Source organism: Mandrillus leucophaeus, unplaced genomic scaffold (assembly GCF_000951045.1).
Source record: "Mandrillus leucophaeus isolate KB7577 unplaced genomic scaffold, Mleu.le_1.0 Scaffold1583, whole genome shotgun sequence".
NCBI classification, from domain to species: Eukaryota; Metazoa; Chordata; class Mammalia; order Primates; family Cercopithecidae; genus Mandrillus; species Mandrillus leucophaeus.
In genome coordinates, this window is record NW_012101569.1 from 138,831 (window position 1) to 159,153 (window position 20,323).

Consider the following 20,323-nt stretch of genomic DNA (forward strand, 5'->3'; position numbering starts at 1 on the left):
AAAAAAAAAAAAGACAGACAGTAATTATTTTTTTATTTTCCAAGGTTTATTTTCAACAGAACCTTGAAGAAATAATCACAATGTTGACTTTAAAATAAAAACTTTAAACTAAGATGAAATATTTTCTCATTTTTTCCTCTATTTTAGTTAATGGAATTTTACTTAATTAATAAAGAGATGATCATGCTTCTTAATTTAAGGAAGATGCAGTAAAGAGGCAGGGATCAAAAAGCCAAACTGCCTAGGCTCAAATCCCAGCTCTACCACTTCTTAGCTACGGGACCTTGAGCGAGTCACTTAACCCATTTCAACTCAGTTCTCCTATATGTAAAATGGGCCTAACAACAGTACCTACATCAGGAGGTTATTATAAACAGTAAATAGGCTAGTACATGTAAAGTACCCAGAGCAGTTCCTAGCACATAGTAAATGTTATGCCAGTTTTTGCTATCATTAGTATTATGAAGGCATTACACATTACACATACGCTATATAAAACACTGACCTCAATTAAAAATGCCATAAAACAAAATCAGAATTTACTCTGGGCAACAATAAAAATCAAACAAAATGCAAGAGACATACCTCAAGTAAATATCTTAGAGAATATGGGAGAAGATTCCGCAAAGTGAGAGAAGGATAAAGATGAATAATGTAAGCTACATCCCAGTCTTCCCCATGTGTACATATGTAGCTTAATTCATCAGGCAGAGCAACTGTATTCACTATGAGAGGTAAGAAGCTGACTTCTACTGATGGACACTGCAACATGCATCTGACTTCCCTGCTCCTATGAAGTTCTTCCTTCCAAGAAATGTAAGTGGTGGATTCCTTGTACTGATGCTCTAAGATTCCAGCTGGCTGGATAAACAACTGACATCTGCAGAAGGAGGAAACAGTGACAATAAAGTTTTGATTCAGAACTTAAAAAAAAGAATCTCATTAACTCTTCCTGACAACCCTACAAGATAGGTGCTATTATTCCTATTTTTACAGATGTATAGATGAGGAAACCAGGGCTCTAGGTTAGGAAATTCACCCAAAATCACATAGCTAACTTATGGAGGAACTTTCCTAAGAAAAAACAAAAAACAAACAAACAAACAAAAACTCTGTAAACAAAGACAACTTAAAAAATTTTTTCATTTCAAATACAAAGGCGATCTAATAAAAATACTCAGAAAAATTCTGATACCAAATATACAATAAAGAATTTTCACCTGATAAATTCAATGATAATATAAATGTGTATCTCAATGTAAGACTAAATTATGTCTTAAAACTGGCTCTTACCAATCTTTAGATAATAAAAATATGAAGTTATTTTCCAGAATATAAATCCTCAACTCAGTACATTTAAAGTTCAATACATTTCAAGAATTATCTACCTATATGAATCTAAAGGAACATGGAACTCCTCTTCAGGTCTGGCTATCCCAATGCGCTCCAATAGCTTAACATTCTTAACAAATTTATAGATGATAAATGCAATGGAGAAATGGTTTTTGATCTGTTGGACAAAAAAAAATACAAGTTTTTTTAAAGATATGTAAGTTCGAAAGAAAAATGAGAGCCACAAGCAAATACTTTTAGATCTAAAAAATTTCAAACTCAATATTGGAAGATATTTTTATTGGCAATTGAAAAATTTTAGGGTATTTAAGTGTTACATATATTAAACATAATGTTTATGTGGCAGTTGAAAACTAAGATATTCAAATGCTCCATATATTATAAGCTTATGTTTAGTATTGGTCTATATTATCTTTCAAATATGTATTATTCTCTGAAGATTTAAGCCATTTTTTCTCCAAGACAATCTTTTCTCAATGCATCATGTGTAAAAACTAAACAAAAATGGATAGCAAAAAAATCATGAGAAAAATAGTACAACTATCTTTTCTTGACAACAGTCTGTTATGCATTGGAACAAATAACAAACTAAAAGATAACAATGTCCAAAATTTGAAACCTTTTCATTTTTATCTGATGTTACAGGTAGGAAAAAAACGTTCTTTTGTTGACCATATGCTGAAACCTGTAGTAATACACAGAAAAAGAAAAACTTTGGATAAAACCTTAAAAGTAGAAAAAATATTTACACAGATTAAGATGCTAACATGTTTTTCAGAGGAATAGATCATTCCAATATGCCTTCATACATACTTGAAAAATATAATCCAAGTGACATACAAAGAGAATGGAATGTTTCCTAACTACAATTACAATAATCCTCGGTTCTGAATATTTAAAGGAATATACCAAAAAAGCTTTATTAATTTTAAATTTATCTTAACAGACAGACAACAAAAATGAGCTTTAAGTAAACAAAACTATAGACATTTAAAATAAATGTTACCAAAGCAAGCTGGACAGTAAAAAGAAGCCATTTCCATTTACTATTTATTTCTGAATAATTACTATTTATTTCTGAATAATCAGTATTGACCTAATGAAGTTTTACTATATTTCTATATTCAGTTAAATGATTTAACATTTCTTGATACACTGAAAGGGATACAATTCACTTTGAAGTATTACCTGTAGAGGAGAGCGAAGAGTAATTACTTTATTCCCTTCAGTTGCATCAATCTGTACCAAGACAGAGTCAGAATGACTGGCATTGGGATTCCGTACATTATACAATTGCCGTCCAGGTCTGGCCACAGGGATATTTGCAACTTCTGTATATCCATGAGGTACTAAGGCAGTGCATAAGTGAAAAGAATTCCAAATATTAATTTGCCAATGTTTCTCTATGACAGAATAATCACTAGTACCTCAAAATAATGATGAGTATTTTTCTTCATCACTAGAAATGATCACCACAAATTGCTTTTCTAAGACTCATAAACTAAAAAAAGGAGACCAGTTACTGTTATAAAATTTTTGACCGAAGACAATTTTTCTTGGGGTTTTGAATATAAAAACAAAATCCAACTTATTTCTTATTCTCTCAATTATACAGCAACAATCTTTTTCTTTGTCACAGTGTCAATACTGTAAGACTTCTGAATACAGCTATTTTCTCTCCTCATTAAACTCCAATCTTTTTAAAAATACATTATATCTATATATAACATACATTATATATATGTTATTTAAGGGCATAAAAATAATCTAGTTTTGTAAAGTATTTCTTAATAAAGTTTAATTTTCTCAAGTTTAGAAAACAAGAAACAAGAGGTTAGCAATTATACGTTTCAAATGTTGTATCTCCAGATATCTGCAGCAAAATGTTTTTTCACATTTTATTAAAAATAAGCCCACACCAACAACTGCTAAGATGCCCTTAAAAGAAAATAAATATAGCATACCAATGGTCAGAGCGAAGAAGGAGCTTTCTTGACGACTCAATATAGATAGGTTCCCTTGACTTGAAGGTACCATGCTGGCATATTCCAGTTCCAAATTCTGGCCAGCATCAACATCAAAAATATCACTTTTCTCTGGGAAGCCCATTACTCTGAGATTACAATTGGGCTTCACTTTAATGGGAACACCTACAGCATTTTTTACCGTAAAAGGAGCTCTGTCCTTTAAAGAGTAGTCAAAAGTAGAAGCAGTGCCCTCTGAAAAACCCTGAAAACGGAACATATCATCACAATTAAATTTTTGAAAAGTATACATTATTTCCAAAACATATACCATCATTACACATTTTTTGGAAGCTAATTTTGATGACAAAAAAATTACATGTTTCATTTTTAAAATTCCACTTGAAATATTCTAAGCAAGATTCAGACATACTTTTGCTAAATTGTTGAAAATATTAAGACAACTTTTCGATATTGTTATATTCATTGTATTTCCTGAAGAAATATGAATTGCCATTTGTGGCTCAGGAATAAAATCATCTCCTGGTAGCAAACTTTTATCCTGAACTGGGTTCTTCTTTACCTACGAAGAAAAATAACAGACCAAATTTAAATTATTAGCCAGTTGATAATAAAATAAAAATGCTAGAGTTCAGTTCTCTTAAACTGATCACTTTATAGTAATGCTTCACAAAAGTCTTATTTTCAAAAATATACCATGCTTCACTTTGATTTCATGGAAATCAGCATTCATTCTTTCAGGGTATAGTCCAAGCATGGGGAAAAGTTTAGAATTATGCCATGAAATTACTCAAAGCCAGCTACAATATTTGTCTCTTATGCATTCCTCAGAGCACAGCTATTTATTCAGTGTCGCCCAACTGGTGATTATGTGTTGATGAGCAATCTAAGAGGACCCTGAAGTCTAAATTGGTACTTATTAGAGGTGCCACCTGGAAATGTTTCTTTCTATTTTTTAACCCAATAACACCTTCAAATAAGTAGTATTAATATAATAAACACTTAACTAGCCATCAGATTCCATCAGCTTTTGTTCTAGCAGCATTTCAAAAGCCTTGTAAAACATTCTTTGTTAGCCTCCCTATGCCAGAGAAAGGCAGGTCAGAAAAGTATTCTTTATTGAGAGGAAATTGGAACACAGCTTAAGTGACTTATCTTTAACAAAAGAATATGTGGAGTCAGTTTCAGTGCCCAACTCCTTAGTAAGGCTGCCCCAAAGAAGTATGCTATGACAATTTCTTAACAATATATGACTCTAGTTCCTTTTAATCAAGAAATAATGTGCTTCAGTATCTAGGTTTCTGAGGTGTTCTCAAAAAATAACATAAAAAGATAACACAAAAGAGTTCATTAACAATTCTCAAATATTCTGGTCTTACCCTTAAAAATCACTGATTACACTAAAGAGTTTCATTTATGTTGTATCTAGCAATATGTACTCTACTAACAATTAAAACTGAAAAAAATTAAATATTCATTTAAAAATAAAAATTACATACTAATATAAATAACATTTTTAATCAAAAAAAAAATTTTAAAAATACAGTGAGAAAAGGAACATACACAAATCTCTTTACTGCCTGCCTTAAGGGAAGACAGATAAATTCTCGTTTCTGTTCTGCATTCAATCTGTTGCAATATCACATTCATGTAGTCTCTGGAAAACTCCACTATACACTCGTAAGAGAATGAGAATGAAAATGATACATGAAAAGAGTTCTGACCTCATGGACAGAGCCCTTAAAAGGGCTTCAAGGATCCTAGACCACATCTTAAGAATCACTGAACCAAAAACTAAGAATGAATATGCATAGTATCATTCTATCCAAAGATATTTTAAGATTTCCTTACATGAAGTCTTAAATTCCACTGTCTCTTCCCCTCCACTCTCTCAATCAGGGGCTCCCAGACAGCATGGATCTCATTGTAATAGTGCACCTGGAAAGACACACACAAAATTATAAGACAGTCTTTTGGCTTTAAATACATATTTCAGTAACCAATAGGAAAACTATTGAGTAATGAACGTTATATATCATTAGCCATTTAAAAAACCCATCTAACAATATATAGAGTGTATTTTCCTTTACTCTCTTACTCTATTGTCATAAATTATTTAGCAAATCAATCTTTAAAAAATAATTATCAAAAAAATACATTGACAAATTAAATGTCAGAATAAAATATCTATTCACATATGTACTCATGGTGGCCATGCACAAACAAGAAAAGTGTATACATCTTAATTCCAAAACTGCACTTTCAGGAAGTTGTCTCTGAAGGTATTAAGTGATGTGGCCATACCTGTAGTGTCACGTCAGCAGTAGCAGCCATTAGAGAAGTCCAATTTTTAATATTTCCTGAAAACTTAGACTCTGCCAATAATAAAGGTACAGTTCGATGTCCAAGGCCACATTCTAAGGTAACTTGAATGGATTCTACAACAACACCACAATTTTCCTCTATCAATGAATGTTCAATGTCTTTGAAACTTTCCGTTACTTCTGTTGCCATGTCAACACCAAGAAACCAAGTGTTATAATCATTAATCGATTTGACACCCCAAAGATTTTCCATTTCCTTAGATGTATCTTTGGATTCATCTTCCTTTGTTTTTGGAGACAATGCAGCCATGATTGTCATCACAGTATTAAGAATTATGGGTGAAATCTTTAAAAAAGAAAACAGAAAAATATTTATAATAAATTCTTTCCCAGATGAGAATATATACATACATGATTTTAAGTGACATACATTATTTATAAGTGACATTTTTAAATTAAATTAAATTAATTTTAAATTAAAGTAACTAATTTAAATTTTGAATAAATTCGTAACCAAGAAAAACAAGAGAGAACACAAAATTATGTGTCAAGCCAAGTAATCATGCAACACTGACTTCTACTCAGGTTATCTGGAATTGAGTAACTAATGTTATATGTCAGCAGTCAAAATCTAAAGTTAAACTGATCAGTTCAGAGCAAAATAGTGTTATGTGAATAGACAAGTATAGAAACATAAACAAATTCATTTCAAAATCAGCTACATGAACTAAGCCAAAGTGTGACCCTTGTCAAGATACACATAAATATCGGTATGCAACAAGATCTTTAAAAAAAAAAAGAAAAGGGAGAAAAAGATATAAATTTGCCTTACTAAAACTGGAAGACTGGAAATCACAGCTCTCCTCTGACTTACCCCAAGATCTGCAAATTTCTTATTATCTTTGGATAGTGCCTTTCTTTGCTCACTTCCCTCACCTCCTATTACTGCACCTTAGTTCTACACTGATGATATCTTCTATGCCCAACACCTTCTCAGCCTACCCTCCACACTGCCACCAGCATAATCTTTCTACAACCCAAAGCTGAGTATGTCATTCTGTTTAAAATCTTCATCAACTTCCCATAACTTTTGTATCCCACAGGATAAAATTCAAACTTTCTTTAGCTTAATGTGCAAAGCTCTTTGTGGCCTAGTGCCTATTCAACCACCTAGCCAGAATTCTCCCAAAGTTGGCGAAATACTAAGTTAAGTAAGTTAACTGTATCCCTTTATTGTTCACTTCTCACAATCCTTACTCAAAATGTAAAGCGATATAATTATATAATCAAAAGCAAGATCTAGTATGTACTGCTTTTCTAACTTGTCAACTTTTTTCCTTGTCTTACTAATGTCATTTATAATTAATGCTTCCAGTCTTACAACTCCACCACACCATTCTCTCCAGCCATATGTGACCACCCCTCTAAATCTTAACAGATTTTCTCACACCTCTGCCTTTGTGCATATTATCAGTTCTGTTTGGATTAACCATTCCATACTCTCCATCTATTTAATCTCCCTTCAAAACTCACATCAAATAGTCCTGCTTCTACATAGCTTTGCCTGATGTCCTGGTCTGAATTAAAGGCCCCATACCTGTGCTCCCAACTAAATCTTGGCCGTGCCTCTAGCACTGAAAGCTGTAATCTCTGATTTCTTTCTTTCTCCCACATATGTCATTAAGTTTTTTGACAGCAGGGGCTACATATCCCCAATGCCTTGTAAAGGACATTTTTTTATATAAACAGTAAAAGCTCAAAAATGTTTGTTGAATCAATTATAAATTTATGTACAAAGAATGGAAATTCTCACCAGCACCTAACTTAGTACCTTAAGAGAAAATACATGCAAATTCGAGTTTTCCCCTCATTTACTACTTTATATATTTTTAAAAGTAAATCCATTAACAATATATATTCTAAGACTATCCAGTATTTTAAAATGTTGAGAAAAAACTAAATTGATATTTACATGGTACTTCAAATGAAATTACTTTGAGCCTTAGTTCAATCACTGTTGGTCACGGACCTATATAAGTAAAGCTACTACCATTACTGGCATTAACCAATTAACCAAAAAAGGACTCATTTTTTGTATCCTTTGTGCAGAGAAATAGATTGCAGAAAGTATCCTATATCTTCTATTCGTGACTGGGCATGAGCTCATACTTAAAGAACCTGAATACCATTGGAAAACAATTATTGTTTTTCGATACTTTAAATGCAGAGAAAAAGACAGTAAACTCTAATAATTATTTCTAGTGTACATCTGTCATTACAAATACTTGAAGCCAAATAATATAGTTATTAAATTCAATCAAATTATATATCAAATAAAAGCCTAAAAAGAACTTATTATAAATAAAGTAATAACAACCTCTTCTCTCCATCCTTTCTTCCCTTCTCTTCCCACCTGTCTCTTCCCTCCTCCAACTCAACCTCCCCAACACATGCATGCAAATATAATAGAGCAAAACTACCCCAATCATTTGTAGATATTAAAAAGTACAAACATTTGCATTAAAGAAAAATATACTTTCACGTTAGAAGTTACGGATTACTGAGTATGTGACTTGCATAATGCTTGAGTTATGAGAGACATCAAAAGATACTGTCTCAACTGCAAATATGCAATGTTGTGAAGAAAAAAAAGAATACGGTAAGTACTAACCTTAATTATAAATTCTTTAACCATAATATTTATATTTTGTTTTCCTGAAGCCCATGTACATTTTTCCATAAATAAAGAACAGGGCTGCAAGACCTATAAACAGATAAACAAAATTCACATTTCCATAGATCCATTATATATGTAAAACACACTTACAAGAACCATGTCTTACTTAACTTGGGATCTTTACAGCCTGCTATTACACTAAAAGCAAAAAAGCAAAAATAAATTAGCCGAGACTCTGTTGTGAAGACTCTTCTGAACTATGAGAAATCTGTGAACATTGGTAAATCACTTTAAGCAGTTCTGATTAATTTATCATGCCAAATCCTCAAGTAATAAAGCACATTTACTGTTTAAAATGTTTCTTTCTGCTAAAATAGTTTTTAAATTATAGACTCTATAAAATATACCTTTGAAATAACTATAAAAGTGAGCTAAAGACTGTGGTAAGGTAGGTAAGTAAACAGTTTCCAGATGTTTGACAGGTCAGTCTGAAATATCATATAAGGCCTTTATTAGAATAAAAGTCAAATCTTCAAATTGTGAAGCTATATTCTTATATATCACTAAAGAAATGAATAAATAAGCTTGTACCTGAACTGACTGGAGCAATTAGTACTGCATAATTGCCAGTTTTTTTAAAAATAGGATAAGGCCAGGTATGGTAGTGCATACCTATAATCCCGGCACTTTGGGAGGCCATGGTAGGAGGACTGCTTGAGGCCAGGAGTTCAAGACCATCCTGCGCAACACAGCAAGACGCCTTCTCTACAAAAAAGTAATTAAAAAAAAAAAAAAAAAAAAAACTAGCTGGCTAGTAGTCCTAGCTACTTAGGAGACTGAGGCAGAAGGATTATTTGAGCCCAGTAGTTTGAGGTTGAAGTGAGGTAAGATGGCATTACTGCACTACAGGCTGGGTGACGGAGTGAGACCCTTGTCCCTAAAAGAGAAAGAATTAGGAAGAGCTAATTGATATAAGCTTTTGGTGACATGTAAAAAGATTATCCTGTCAAAGAATATTTTATGATAATATTATAGACTTCATACTTTCTTTATGCAAGTCACTTTGTTCACATATTTTTTAAATTTAAAATACCACTGCAAATAAGTCACATAATATAATGCTTCTCTTACCATAAAATTATCAATACTACAAAATAATTGGTGTGGTAATTAACTGATTAAAATAATATTTTTCAATAATAATGTGAAAACATAATTGACATTCACTTTTAATAACAGAACACCATCACTTTTGGCGAGATGACTCCAATTTAATTTTTTTCATTCTAGGCCTAAATATTCATTCATTCATTCATTCATTAGCTATACTCCAGTAAACAAAAGAAACACTTGAAAAAGAATATTAATTTGTACTAAAATTCAAACACTACTCAACAGAAGATGGTATAATGAAAATAAAACTATTCTGGAGGTAGTCCCCAGTTCTGTCACTAGCAGCCATGGCTGTCATTTAACATCTTTGGAATTCAATATCTTTATATGTAAAACCCCAAGTTCACAATAAATAATCTCTAAAGTCCCTGCAGAACTCTCATATTATAGGATTCTATGAATCAACCATTTCTGACATTCTTCAACCCAAGATTAGGACACAAGGTAATTCTTACTGTGGTAATGTTTTTCCCTCTCTTTTCTCTGAGAAAAGGGCAAGCGAGCACTTTCAGATCTCTCACAGAAGCTTCCATCATCTGTTCGAGTTTGGATGTTGACAGAGAAAGGTTACATTGAAACGACGCTGTGAGAGCAGGAGCATCAGCCTTTGTCAGGCTGGCAACAAATACCACTTCTGGATCTGTGATCATGGCCTTTAAGGTCATATTTGGTCTAACAGAGTCATCTGAAGAAACAAACGACAGGAACCAGAAAAGTTTAAGGTAAGTCTTTTCATTTGACTACATGTTATCTACAAGTTGTTAACTTGTTCTCAATGTTTTTCTATAACAGATATGGTGAAACTGACAATATTAATTGGTTGATTAATACTAAGTAATAAATGATTATTAACAATTGCAGATTGAGCAAGATAAGGCAATCTGATCCCTGTCCCAAGAATATCATTACCACTCCGACCCAGGAAGAATAATCCTGTTTTGAAGTTTTTTTTTTTCAGAATTAAAGTATGTGCATGTACACAGGCATAAGTATATACTATCTTGCAGGGGAAGGGGAAAACTGGAAAGAAGAATATCAGGAAGAGGAAAAGAGACCCGATAAAAGAGATTATTATTACTTGTTTCTTTCAATTTCACCCAAAAGTCCATAGTCAATATCATATAATCTATACTATAAATATATTCAAAGCATATATAAATATAGAGATACCAGATATGATCACTATTTTAAAAATATTAAAGGTAAATTTTAAAAATAGCATTCTTACCAGGATATATTAGTTTTCCAATCTGGGTTATATATTAGAGAGAAAAACATCTGACCTTAGACAATTATAATTTAACATAGAAAAGTCACTGATCTGGCAGGGGCAAGGTGTAATCCACAGCACTTTGGGAGGCAGAGGTGGGTGGATTGCTTGAGCCTAGGAGTTTGAGACCAGCCTGGGTAATACGGCAAAGCCATGTCTACCAAAAAAAAAAAAAAAAAAAAAATACCAGGTGTGGTGGTGCACAACTGTGGACCCAAGCTACTTAGTAGGCTGAGGTGGGAGAATTGCTTGAACTCACATCAGGAGGCGAAAATTACAGTAAGCCAAGCTATATCACTGCACTCTAGCCTAGGTGACAGAGTGAGAGCCTATGTCAAAAAAATTTTAAAAATATTAAAAAATTAAAAAAAAAGGAAAGAGGAGAGAAGAGGAGAGGAGAGAAAAGGAAAGGAAAGAAAAGGAAAGGAAAAGAAAGGGAAAGAAAAGAAAGAATCACTGATCTACTGGATAATGCTGGAATAAAAGAAGTATAGAGCTGAAAGTTGCTTCAGCATACACCAAGACCAGACATGCAAACTCTTCCAGAGTTTAAGGAGTTAAGCTGACATCCAGGGAAGTCCTGCGGGGTCCTCCAAAGTCCCCATGTTCTGCTTTAATGTTTCCAATTGTTCTTCAATGTGCTAGAATTCTCAACATGTTTTCTTTGAATAAGATTCCCTACCTATAAAACAGACCACTAACCACTGACCCAAATTAACCTCATTTCTGGATCAGTAAAGAAATGTTCATGGCACAGTTGGAACCAAAGTGGAGTTTCCTGGCCATTAGTCCAATTTCTACCGTACCTCTCTCTTAAAAATGTTTCCATTTTAAAACATTTCTTAAAATGTTTTTAAAAACTAAAAAGCTAAAGTTTATATACAGAATATGCTTAAACCTAAAAGACTAATTTTACATTCTTAAATTCTTCATTTCTCTTTTTTCTGGTTTGTAATTCTTGTCAAAATACACAAGTTGTCATCTATGACAGATAAATTCTGCTAACCTTTCTCTGTCTTGACCTTCCCTGTGGCAGTCTGTCTTGGTAAAATCTGTGTTTCTTTTGCCACATTTTCTGGACTCTGAGGCACAGCTTTGATAAAGAAATCTGCCACAGTCATCAGAAATTCCACACTGGCACATACATACAGCTTGTCAAGAATAGCATCAATTTGACTTCCATTTTTGTCTTGTTTGTAACTTAAATCAATCATAGAACTGTTGTTATCTTGGTCATTCTTTCTGTCAATCATTCTGAAAAAAAAATATGCTATTCATTATTTTATTCTTGCTAAAACAATAAAAAAGATGAAGAATTTCCTATATATCTCAATAATCTCTCTCTCACCTTTCAGTTTCTAATCTGTATAGAAAACAGGTCAACATTAAATAGAATCTTATTATCCATTAGTAAACAAGACTACTAATCTCCAAAGCAAGATATATGTTATTAAGCAATTACTGAATATTTTATACTTATATTATAATAGAATTATATATGTTATTGCATTATAATGCAATTCTTGAGTATTACATTATAATGCAATACTAGAGAAACAAACCAATAATGGCCAGAAAGGAACTTGGGCAATTAACAAAACACATCAGTGTAGTCACACAAAATATAAGGCAGCCTTTTTATATTATTTTATGAAATAAAACCTCCCTGAAGGAATTTATCTTCGAAGATCATCCTATGAAAATTTGAGTCCGAAAGTATTCAATACAATTCAAATCATCAAGAGTTTATCAAGTGTGCTCGACTATAGTTCCCCTACGTCCTCCCATGAACTGGAAAAAGCAGGCTACCTAACAGATGATAGCATTTATCACCCTTGCCTGGAGAGCTGTGGACAGCTACTCCAGACACAAAATTTGCAAACTAGAAAAGCTGGGTGCATGACAGCACTCTTTCCTCATTTATTCACCTCTCAGAAAAACCAAGGGCTCACAAGTATCCCATATGTATGCAATGGAGTCCAAGTTTAAGTAGCAACATAGTTTTTCTCAAAAACAACAACAAAAAAAATCAGATACAAAATATTATGTCTCATTACTTGAGAAAAAAATAAAAACATAATTAGGCTATTGAAAATTACATATTTCCCACTTTATAAGTCACCCTTTCAAAAACGGCTTGATGATGTGAATGCACTAGAGATTCTATTTCTATTAAAACTTTGAAAGAAATTTTGCGTAACTGTTTTAAAAAGACATGAACAAAATAAACACGATGAGGCAAAATCCATAGCTTGAAGCCTTTTTTAAAACAAAACTCTGCCTACTGGGAAGAATTTAGAAAAATATATCACCAAATATATCACCCCATGTGGATTTAACTATTAAAACTCATTTTCTCTTAGTTCCCATTCTAAAGATGTTACTCCATTTTATTATAAACTTCCCTTTAACTTAACCTTTAAAGCAGCTGAATCTGATATTAGCACTACTTCTTAATGCAATTCAAATCAGGAAGTATGATGGAAAAGACAGAGATCTTCCTTTGATGATCCCTAGCTTAGCAACATCTGGCAGCCATGCCAGGTGCAATGTCAACCTTAAATAATGTATAGCAAATTCAGAGCTGACAAACCTCGATGTTGCTCTCTCAATTCCTTCTCTGAGGTCATCAAGGGTGCATGTCTTAAGTTTAACGCTGACATTCATTGAGCCATCCTTAAACATCTTCCCCGAGGAGGCCATAAGATGTAGTCTGAGTTCACCAAGCTGGAAACTGTCATTATGAAATGTAACTCCGGACTCCTATGGTACATTTTTCAAGCAAAAGAATCAATTATCTTTAAATATTATATAATTACTTTTAAACATATTACTTAATTCAAAGCTTAAAGGCAAACTGATCTCATGAATTTTAAAAGTATGAGTGTTAAAACAGCTGAATGGAACAGAGAATAATATGCATGTTTGTGAGTATAACTGTACATACAAATAAATACATATATGTGTGAGTATTCAACAATGCTTAGTATAGAAAATTTTATCTGATTTATGGTTTAATGCAAATAAAAATAATTAGGAAAGAGTTCTGTCAATTAATCAAACTAATAAATTTTTTTTTTTTTTTTTTGGAAATGGAGTTTCACTCTGTCGCCCAGGCTGGAGTGCAATGGCGCAGTCTCGGTTCACTGCATCCTCCACCTCCTGTGTTTAAGCAATTATCTGCCTCAGCCTCCTGACTAGCTGGGATTACAGGCACACACCACCATGCCCAGCTAATTTTTTTTTTTGTATTTTTAGTAGGGATGGGGTTTCACCATCTTGGCCAAGTCGATCTTCAACTCCTGACCTCGTGATCTGCCCACTTCCACCACCCAAAGTGCTGGGATTACAGGCGTGAGCCACCGCGCCTGGCCTCTAACTAATAAATATTTAATGAGCTCTTCTGTTAAAAAACAGTGATAAGATTTATGAGGTTTACAGGAAAGAGTAAGGCATGGTAGACAATGTGAGCGAGCATACACCCTAATTCCTTGAGAAAACAAAATAGAAATACACTAAAAGGAACATCACAATAAGATGCTATTAGTTGTAAATGATTAAATATTTTGTGACATACAGTATTTTATTCATTCATATTTATATCTTCTCACATTTCACAAAGGCCATTTAGTGGTTAGGTAAAGAGTATAAATAGTAAAAGCTCAGAGAGGTTGAAGAGATCACTGTGGCTGGAGAAAATTCATGAAGAAGGTGAGAACTCAATAGAGCCTCAGAGGCTGAGTGGGATCAGATAGGCTAAGAGGGTGGCAGAAGACACTCTACATGAAGGAAAAACATGAACAAACAATTCAAGATGCTCTGAGGACACAGGATACAGGGTGATTGGGCTTGGATACTCCGATTAAAGAATGGTAGGGAAAAAACTAGAAAGAAATACAGAGGCCTAATCAAAGTCTCAAATCCTAAACTAAATATTTAAATTTTCATGTACAGAAAAACAGACCTCGATCTTTATTCTACCGTAACATATAATGCCAAATTCTCTCAGCATGCCCAGAATTTAAAAAAAAAAAAAAAAAAAAAAAACCCAACCAATCAACAAACAAAAACCTTCAGGGAAGTGATGAACATCCATCACCACTGCTTACTAGAGACCCTGGCATTGATAATAGGGGTGCTGGGTATGTGCAATCATCGGCACACTGGCTAGAACTTCACCCTTTCTCTCACTCAAGATAGTATGTTCATACGATTGGGTCAGAATGACATTATAACTGGTAAACTTTGAATGCCTTTAACTTATGAAAATGGAAATAATTCACAAACTTTTATTCTGTAACCATTAATAGAAATGACCTGAGACACATCTACTGATCACAACACACTACTGTTTCCTGATAGGATTATTGATATGGTTTCCTTTTGTAGACAATTTGGAACCACTGAATTTCTTTCCATAAGATGAAATTCAGATTATATAACACAATGTTTATTAGTGGAAAGGGAAGATGGAAATGTCTACATGAGATTCATTTAGGAAACTGAACTTGTGCGAATATCTAGGATGGATGAAAGTAAAAAATCAAACAATAGTAAAATCAAACACTGCAGTACTACAAGTGTAAGAAGAGTTTCAAATAAAGCAGCAGTGAGAATTAACAGAAAAAAGTAAATGTTCATTCAAAGAAAAAACTGACAGTACTCAGCATCTCAATGAATAAGGAAGGTATACAAGCAATGAAATAAAAGTAGACATCAAGATTCTAAGACTGCAGAACCAGCAGAATGATGGTACCAAGTAAAATGAAGAATGAATTTAACTGTTCATTTTCAGTAAGGTCATTTTCTGATGTTGTAATGAGCATTAAACATTAGAAAATAAGGTAGTTCATCACATAAATGACAGATACAAGCCCAAAATTCAATAGTAACAATGTATGAATATTGCATAATTTGTAGTAAATGAAATGAAATATGAATGAACATATTTCATATAAAAGGACATTAACAGATACAATACCCATAATCTGTATCTGTTGTTAATGTCCATTTGAGTATATTGTTCACTGCCCAATTAGAGTATACGCTCACTGTTGAATCTATAATCAATACAGAATATGGATATTAAAATATGTCGTATGTATTATAGGTATTAATGTATGACATAATATAATTAAAAATATTTACTGGAAGGAAATATCTGCATAATAAAAAATAGCTTTCTAAAATACCACTGACATATTATTTAGTTCAAATCATCATGGCATAAGACCTTGGTTCTTCAATTCTTTAATTAGTATCCTTAATACATAATCTACAACATATAACATTTATTTAATAGAAACACAATGAATGCTTACATATCAAGGATAATTGTTAATTTAAAAATAATCAGGTAAGGCTCCAAAGTCACTACTAAATTATTCGTAAGTCATTATATATACATATATATATATAGCTATGTAATAAAACTGTACAAATAATCACTCATATATACAATTCTTCTATTGTTAATAAATCAAAATGTGTTTTCGTGTTGATATTACTTGGAAAGAAATAAAACCCTGAGTACTTTGCCTTAGCCTTGTAAGATTATAAACACTAACAAAGTAAAGATAGAGGGCAGGACCAATGCATATTCTGTAGGCCAAACAGAATTTTATAGACATATTAAATGTTTCAATGAAAAGTCCCACAAAAAAAGGCCAACACTCTAAAACTGACTATCAAGAGTTAAGGATTTATTTCTAATTACAGAAATGTATTACATACCTGGTTGATGTCATTGTTATAAAGGATAATAGAAAGAGATTCAAAGTGAAAGTCAAATTGGAGACTGACAGTCTGGTTCACAGAAAGCTTTGAGTCTGTCCAATCTTCTTGTTCTAATGGTGAAAATTTAAAACCTTTTAAGTAGGTACAGAATTTTATAAATATTTTTAAATATGAGATAATTTCTTAGTCTAAATTTATATGATGCTTTCTGGGATTCTGTAAATCATATTGAGACAATTAATAAAAATGGCAATTACATTCCAACTGTTAAATTTTAAAAATGGCAATGACTATTCCATATATATTTAGTATAAATGTACAAAGAGGCACAGGCAGACTATGTTAAAAATTTTTTTAAAGAGGGGGACTTAATTTTCAAGGCATTTACTGGCTACAAGCCATTTTCAAGACATTATGAAATTGGAGACACAGAACAGTCCAATACTTTGCCTTATATTAGACAACTAGTAACAGATTCTCTGCTAGCCTAATGCACCTCTCACTATCTCTAATTACCTATATTACCCAATCCGTTATCTTTATAAGAAGAACAGAATAAAACTCAATAGCAAAATCAAACAGAGTTCACATATGATGCAGGGGAAAGGAGTGGGTGCTTTGGAATTTTGAGACAAATGAGACTTCAGGAAGTTAGTCTTTTCCCTCATCTTTAGATAGAGCATACAGACTGAATAGATCTTGCTTTCAATCACTCTTATGGACAAATTCTATAATCTTTTTCAATATTGACTCTAATTTTTTGTCATTCTATAGAACAGTCTGTTTTTAAAAGTTACTGGAAAAACAAATACTACATAACTTTAACCATATAAGCCTTCTCCAAGTTAGAAAATTCTATTTTTCTTGGAAATAATTTATATTTTAATTTTCATCATCTTTGCAGCTTCCATTTGAATTCACAAATTTTCCCAAGTGACACGGTGTCCATATAGCAAGAACCAGATACATGATTGTGATCATGGCTGAACATAATGAGATCACTAATCACGTAAGGCTTGCCTGTTAATAGTTTATTCATCTCTACATAGTTCCTGTTTAACTATAACAACAGCCTGTTTATCTAGCATTTGTCTGTATGGTGGCACAAACTTCACCTGGGGAGATGTTGACCTCATCAAGCTTATGCAATACTTAAAACTATCCACTTAAACCAGAAACCTTGCATACTGTTCTAGTCATTTGCTTGTCTGATTTCAAAACACACCTAGCCTAACTATAGGAGAAGCAGTGTTGATACGGTGTATCAACTGGTAGTTTTATCAATTACTGTCATTTGAAGTAAGAGCTGACGGTATGAGAGCATTAGAAAAGCACAGCAACCAGGACCATTCATTATATGGGCAAGGGGTACTTCATCTCTTTCCAGCCATGAAAATATTAACCTATTTACAGTCTAATAAAACATAATATTCACATCAATGGCTTTAAATTATGAAAAAAGAGTGAAATTATATTTAATATAATCTGTTTCAGAAATCAAAAAGAAATCTTATATTTTAGAAAAATTATTTTAAAATGGCTGAATTCAAAAGTTTCACTGCTTTTAATAGGTTCAAAGTAATGATCTGAAAAATTATCTTATGTATTTGATACATAATGCTCCAGTAAGTCCAGATAAATAAAGCTGTTACAAGAATACCTTCCTTTCTCATGGTTCAGTTACCTGAGTATGATACGTGATACCAAGGTCCTTTTCTCTCTTAATTATTTTGGGACCTTACCACACTGCCTATCTAGTTTGATTCTTCTCTCAAGATATGCCACCTCAGTGCGTAGTGAATTCAGCAAATTTAGCATTCACTAGTAAACGGTAAACAAGCACATGCCAACAAGTGACCCTTTCCCCTGTAGCAGACAACAGACAAACATCCCAGCCCCAGCCAAATTTCCACAGTAAGTAGTACAATACTGAATTAGTTCATACCACATTGTGCTGGACAACCAGAAAAATACTAAATATAAATATGACATTAACACTAATTTTTTCTCCATAAAGTAAATATCATCAATTTATACCTTTGAGATGGTCAGGTCCACTTGAAACATCAACTTTTCTCACTCTTACAGCTTCCTGCACAGACTGTGTAGGGCTTGGTTGTGAGGAAGCTTCTCCAAGATTTTCCAGCAAAATTTTCATTAAAACTGTCAAGTCATCTTCACTGAGAGCAACCTAGAAACCACCAATAATTTGTTAACTATAACTAATAAAAAATGCAGACTATCATATCTATATCTCAATTTGTGGTTTTTCAAATTAATTGTTCACCTACTTAAAAAAGAGAGTTAGAGTTAGGACTATAATTACCAGAAGAGAAGTATTTCACCTTGTTTACTGTGTGTACACACACTTCTGCCTTCACCCATATCCAGGCCCCTGACTCTGGTACTCCAACACTCTCTATGGCTTATCTGTTACTATGTCTTCCTGTTCCTGAACCTGTGCCTATCTGTCCCCTTTCCCTATCTTCCCATCTCCATTCTGTCTCTCTCTCACCTCACCCAGCACCAGTTTCTTCTTCTATATTATTTACTCCCCTCAAAACTCAATACAAGAATAGTGTTGTTCAGTTTCTAGTCTCTACCAAAAAGTAAAAAGATGCTCTCCTGCTACTTAGCTCTTAATCTCAGTACATATGCATCTGGACATATATAAAACATTTGTTTAACTTATCAAGAATAATACCACTTAGAACAAAAACAAATGTATCTACAAAGAATGTTTAAAGAACAAAAAATAGGCAGGTAGCATATTAACTCTTACCTTCATAAAAGGGTATGTGTGGCAAAAAGAAAAAGAGCCAGGGCTTTGAGTCAGGCAGATCTGTATCAACTCTACCACTTTCAAGCTGTCTTGTCTGCAAAGTTTCTTAATGTCCTTAACTCAAGTTTCTTAATCTCTAAAATAGGCATAATACCAACTTTATCACAGGTGGCTGTAGAACAAGATAAAGCAACTAAAACAAATGAAGCTGCTACTGGCTGCTAAAATTCATTAAACCAGTACTTTCTTTGAATCTTCTTATCCTTCTACTACCTTGTGTAAGACACAGTGGCTCAAAAGGCCTGTTTCAAGTACTTACAAATTCACACAATAGCAAATCTCCTCTGAATACCACAGTACCCTATTTCCCCCAAATGAGGTCCCTACCACCAGAGAAATTGCCTAGTTCCCAGTTTAAATGAAAATACAGAGCTATTTAAGTACAAGATAATGACCAGGGATTTATGGCTTGTCGTAAGCCCCAGGCCTCATATAACAGGTGTAATTTTAATGCCTTAGAATTTCCTTGTGTGTCCCATCCCACTTCTCATACCAACCAAGATTACCACAGCTTTCTGAAGGGCAACTAAGTTCACCCCTCTTTCACTTTGCTGAGGGAAAAAAAAACAAGTATGAAGGACAATTTTGAAAGGCAGCCCCACAGTTCTTTAAAAACCGTCAAACCGATCCACCCAAAACAACTTGTTGGTATCACCTGCCTGATACCCTTTTTCTGAGCTGCATCCCAGACCAGGGAAACAACCTGCTGGTATCACCTGCCTGATAACCTTTCTTGGCTGCATCCCAGGCCCAGGAAAACTATAGACTATGACCAAAGAGTGGGTGTTTAGAGAGACCTGGATCGGTGACAAATTAGACAGTGGTGGCCTCATCCACTGTTGATACATTCCTGAGTTAATAAGGATCCTTTTGGTTAAAGTAATTATCATACTTTGATGTTAAAGTATCTGATGTTACTTTTTCTTGTTTCTTCTAAAACACTTTAAAAAGCATAAAGGAAAA

General features: G+C 33.2%; 1 protein-coding gene across 2 annotated transcripts in view; it reads right to left on the reverse strand.

Annotated features, from left to right (window-relative positions):
* VPS13C (vacuolar protein sorting 13 homolog C (S. cerevisiae)) overlaps positions 1–20,323 on the reverse strand; it is a 189,868-nt gene that overhangs the window by 60,067 nt on the left and 109,478 nt on the right. For both annotated transcript variants that reach the window (XM_011975761.1, XM_011975760.1), the window contains 13 exons: positions 18,556–18,709; positions 16,516–16,628; positions 13,376–13,545; positions 11,789–12,036; positions 9,968–10,197; positions 8,334–8,426; positions 5,643–6,008; positions 5,190–5,276; positions 3,751–3,900; positions 3,318–3,582; positions 2,542–2,702; positions 1,389–1,510; positions 586–880 (listed from right to left, as the gene is read on the reverse strand). In XM_011975761.1, the coding sequence (XP_011831151.1) occupies positions 586–880; positions 1,389–1,510; positions 2,542–2,702; positions 3,318–3,582; positions 3,751–3,900; positions 5,190–5,276; positions 5,643–6,008; positions 8,334–8,426; positions 9,968–10,197; positions 11,789–12,036; positions 13,376–13,545; positions 16,516–16,628; positions 18,556–18,709 (2,454 nt within the window). The remainder of the gene's footprint in view (positions 1–585; positions 881–1,388; positions 1,511–2,541; positions 2,703–3,317; positions 3,583–3,750; positions 3,901–5,189; positions 5,277–5,642; positions 6,009–8,333; positions 8,427–9,967; positions 10,198–11,788; positions 12,037–13,375; positions 13,546–16,515; positions 16,629–18,555; positions 18,710–20,323) is intronic.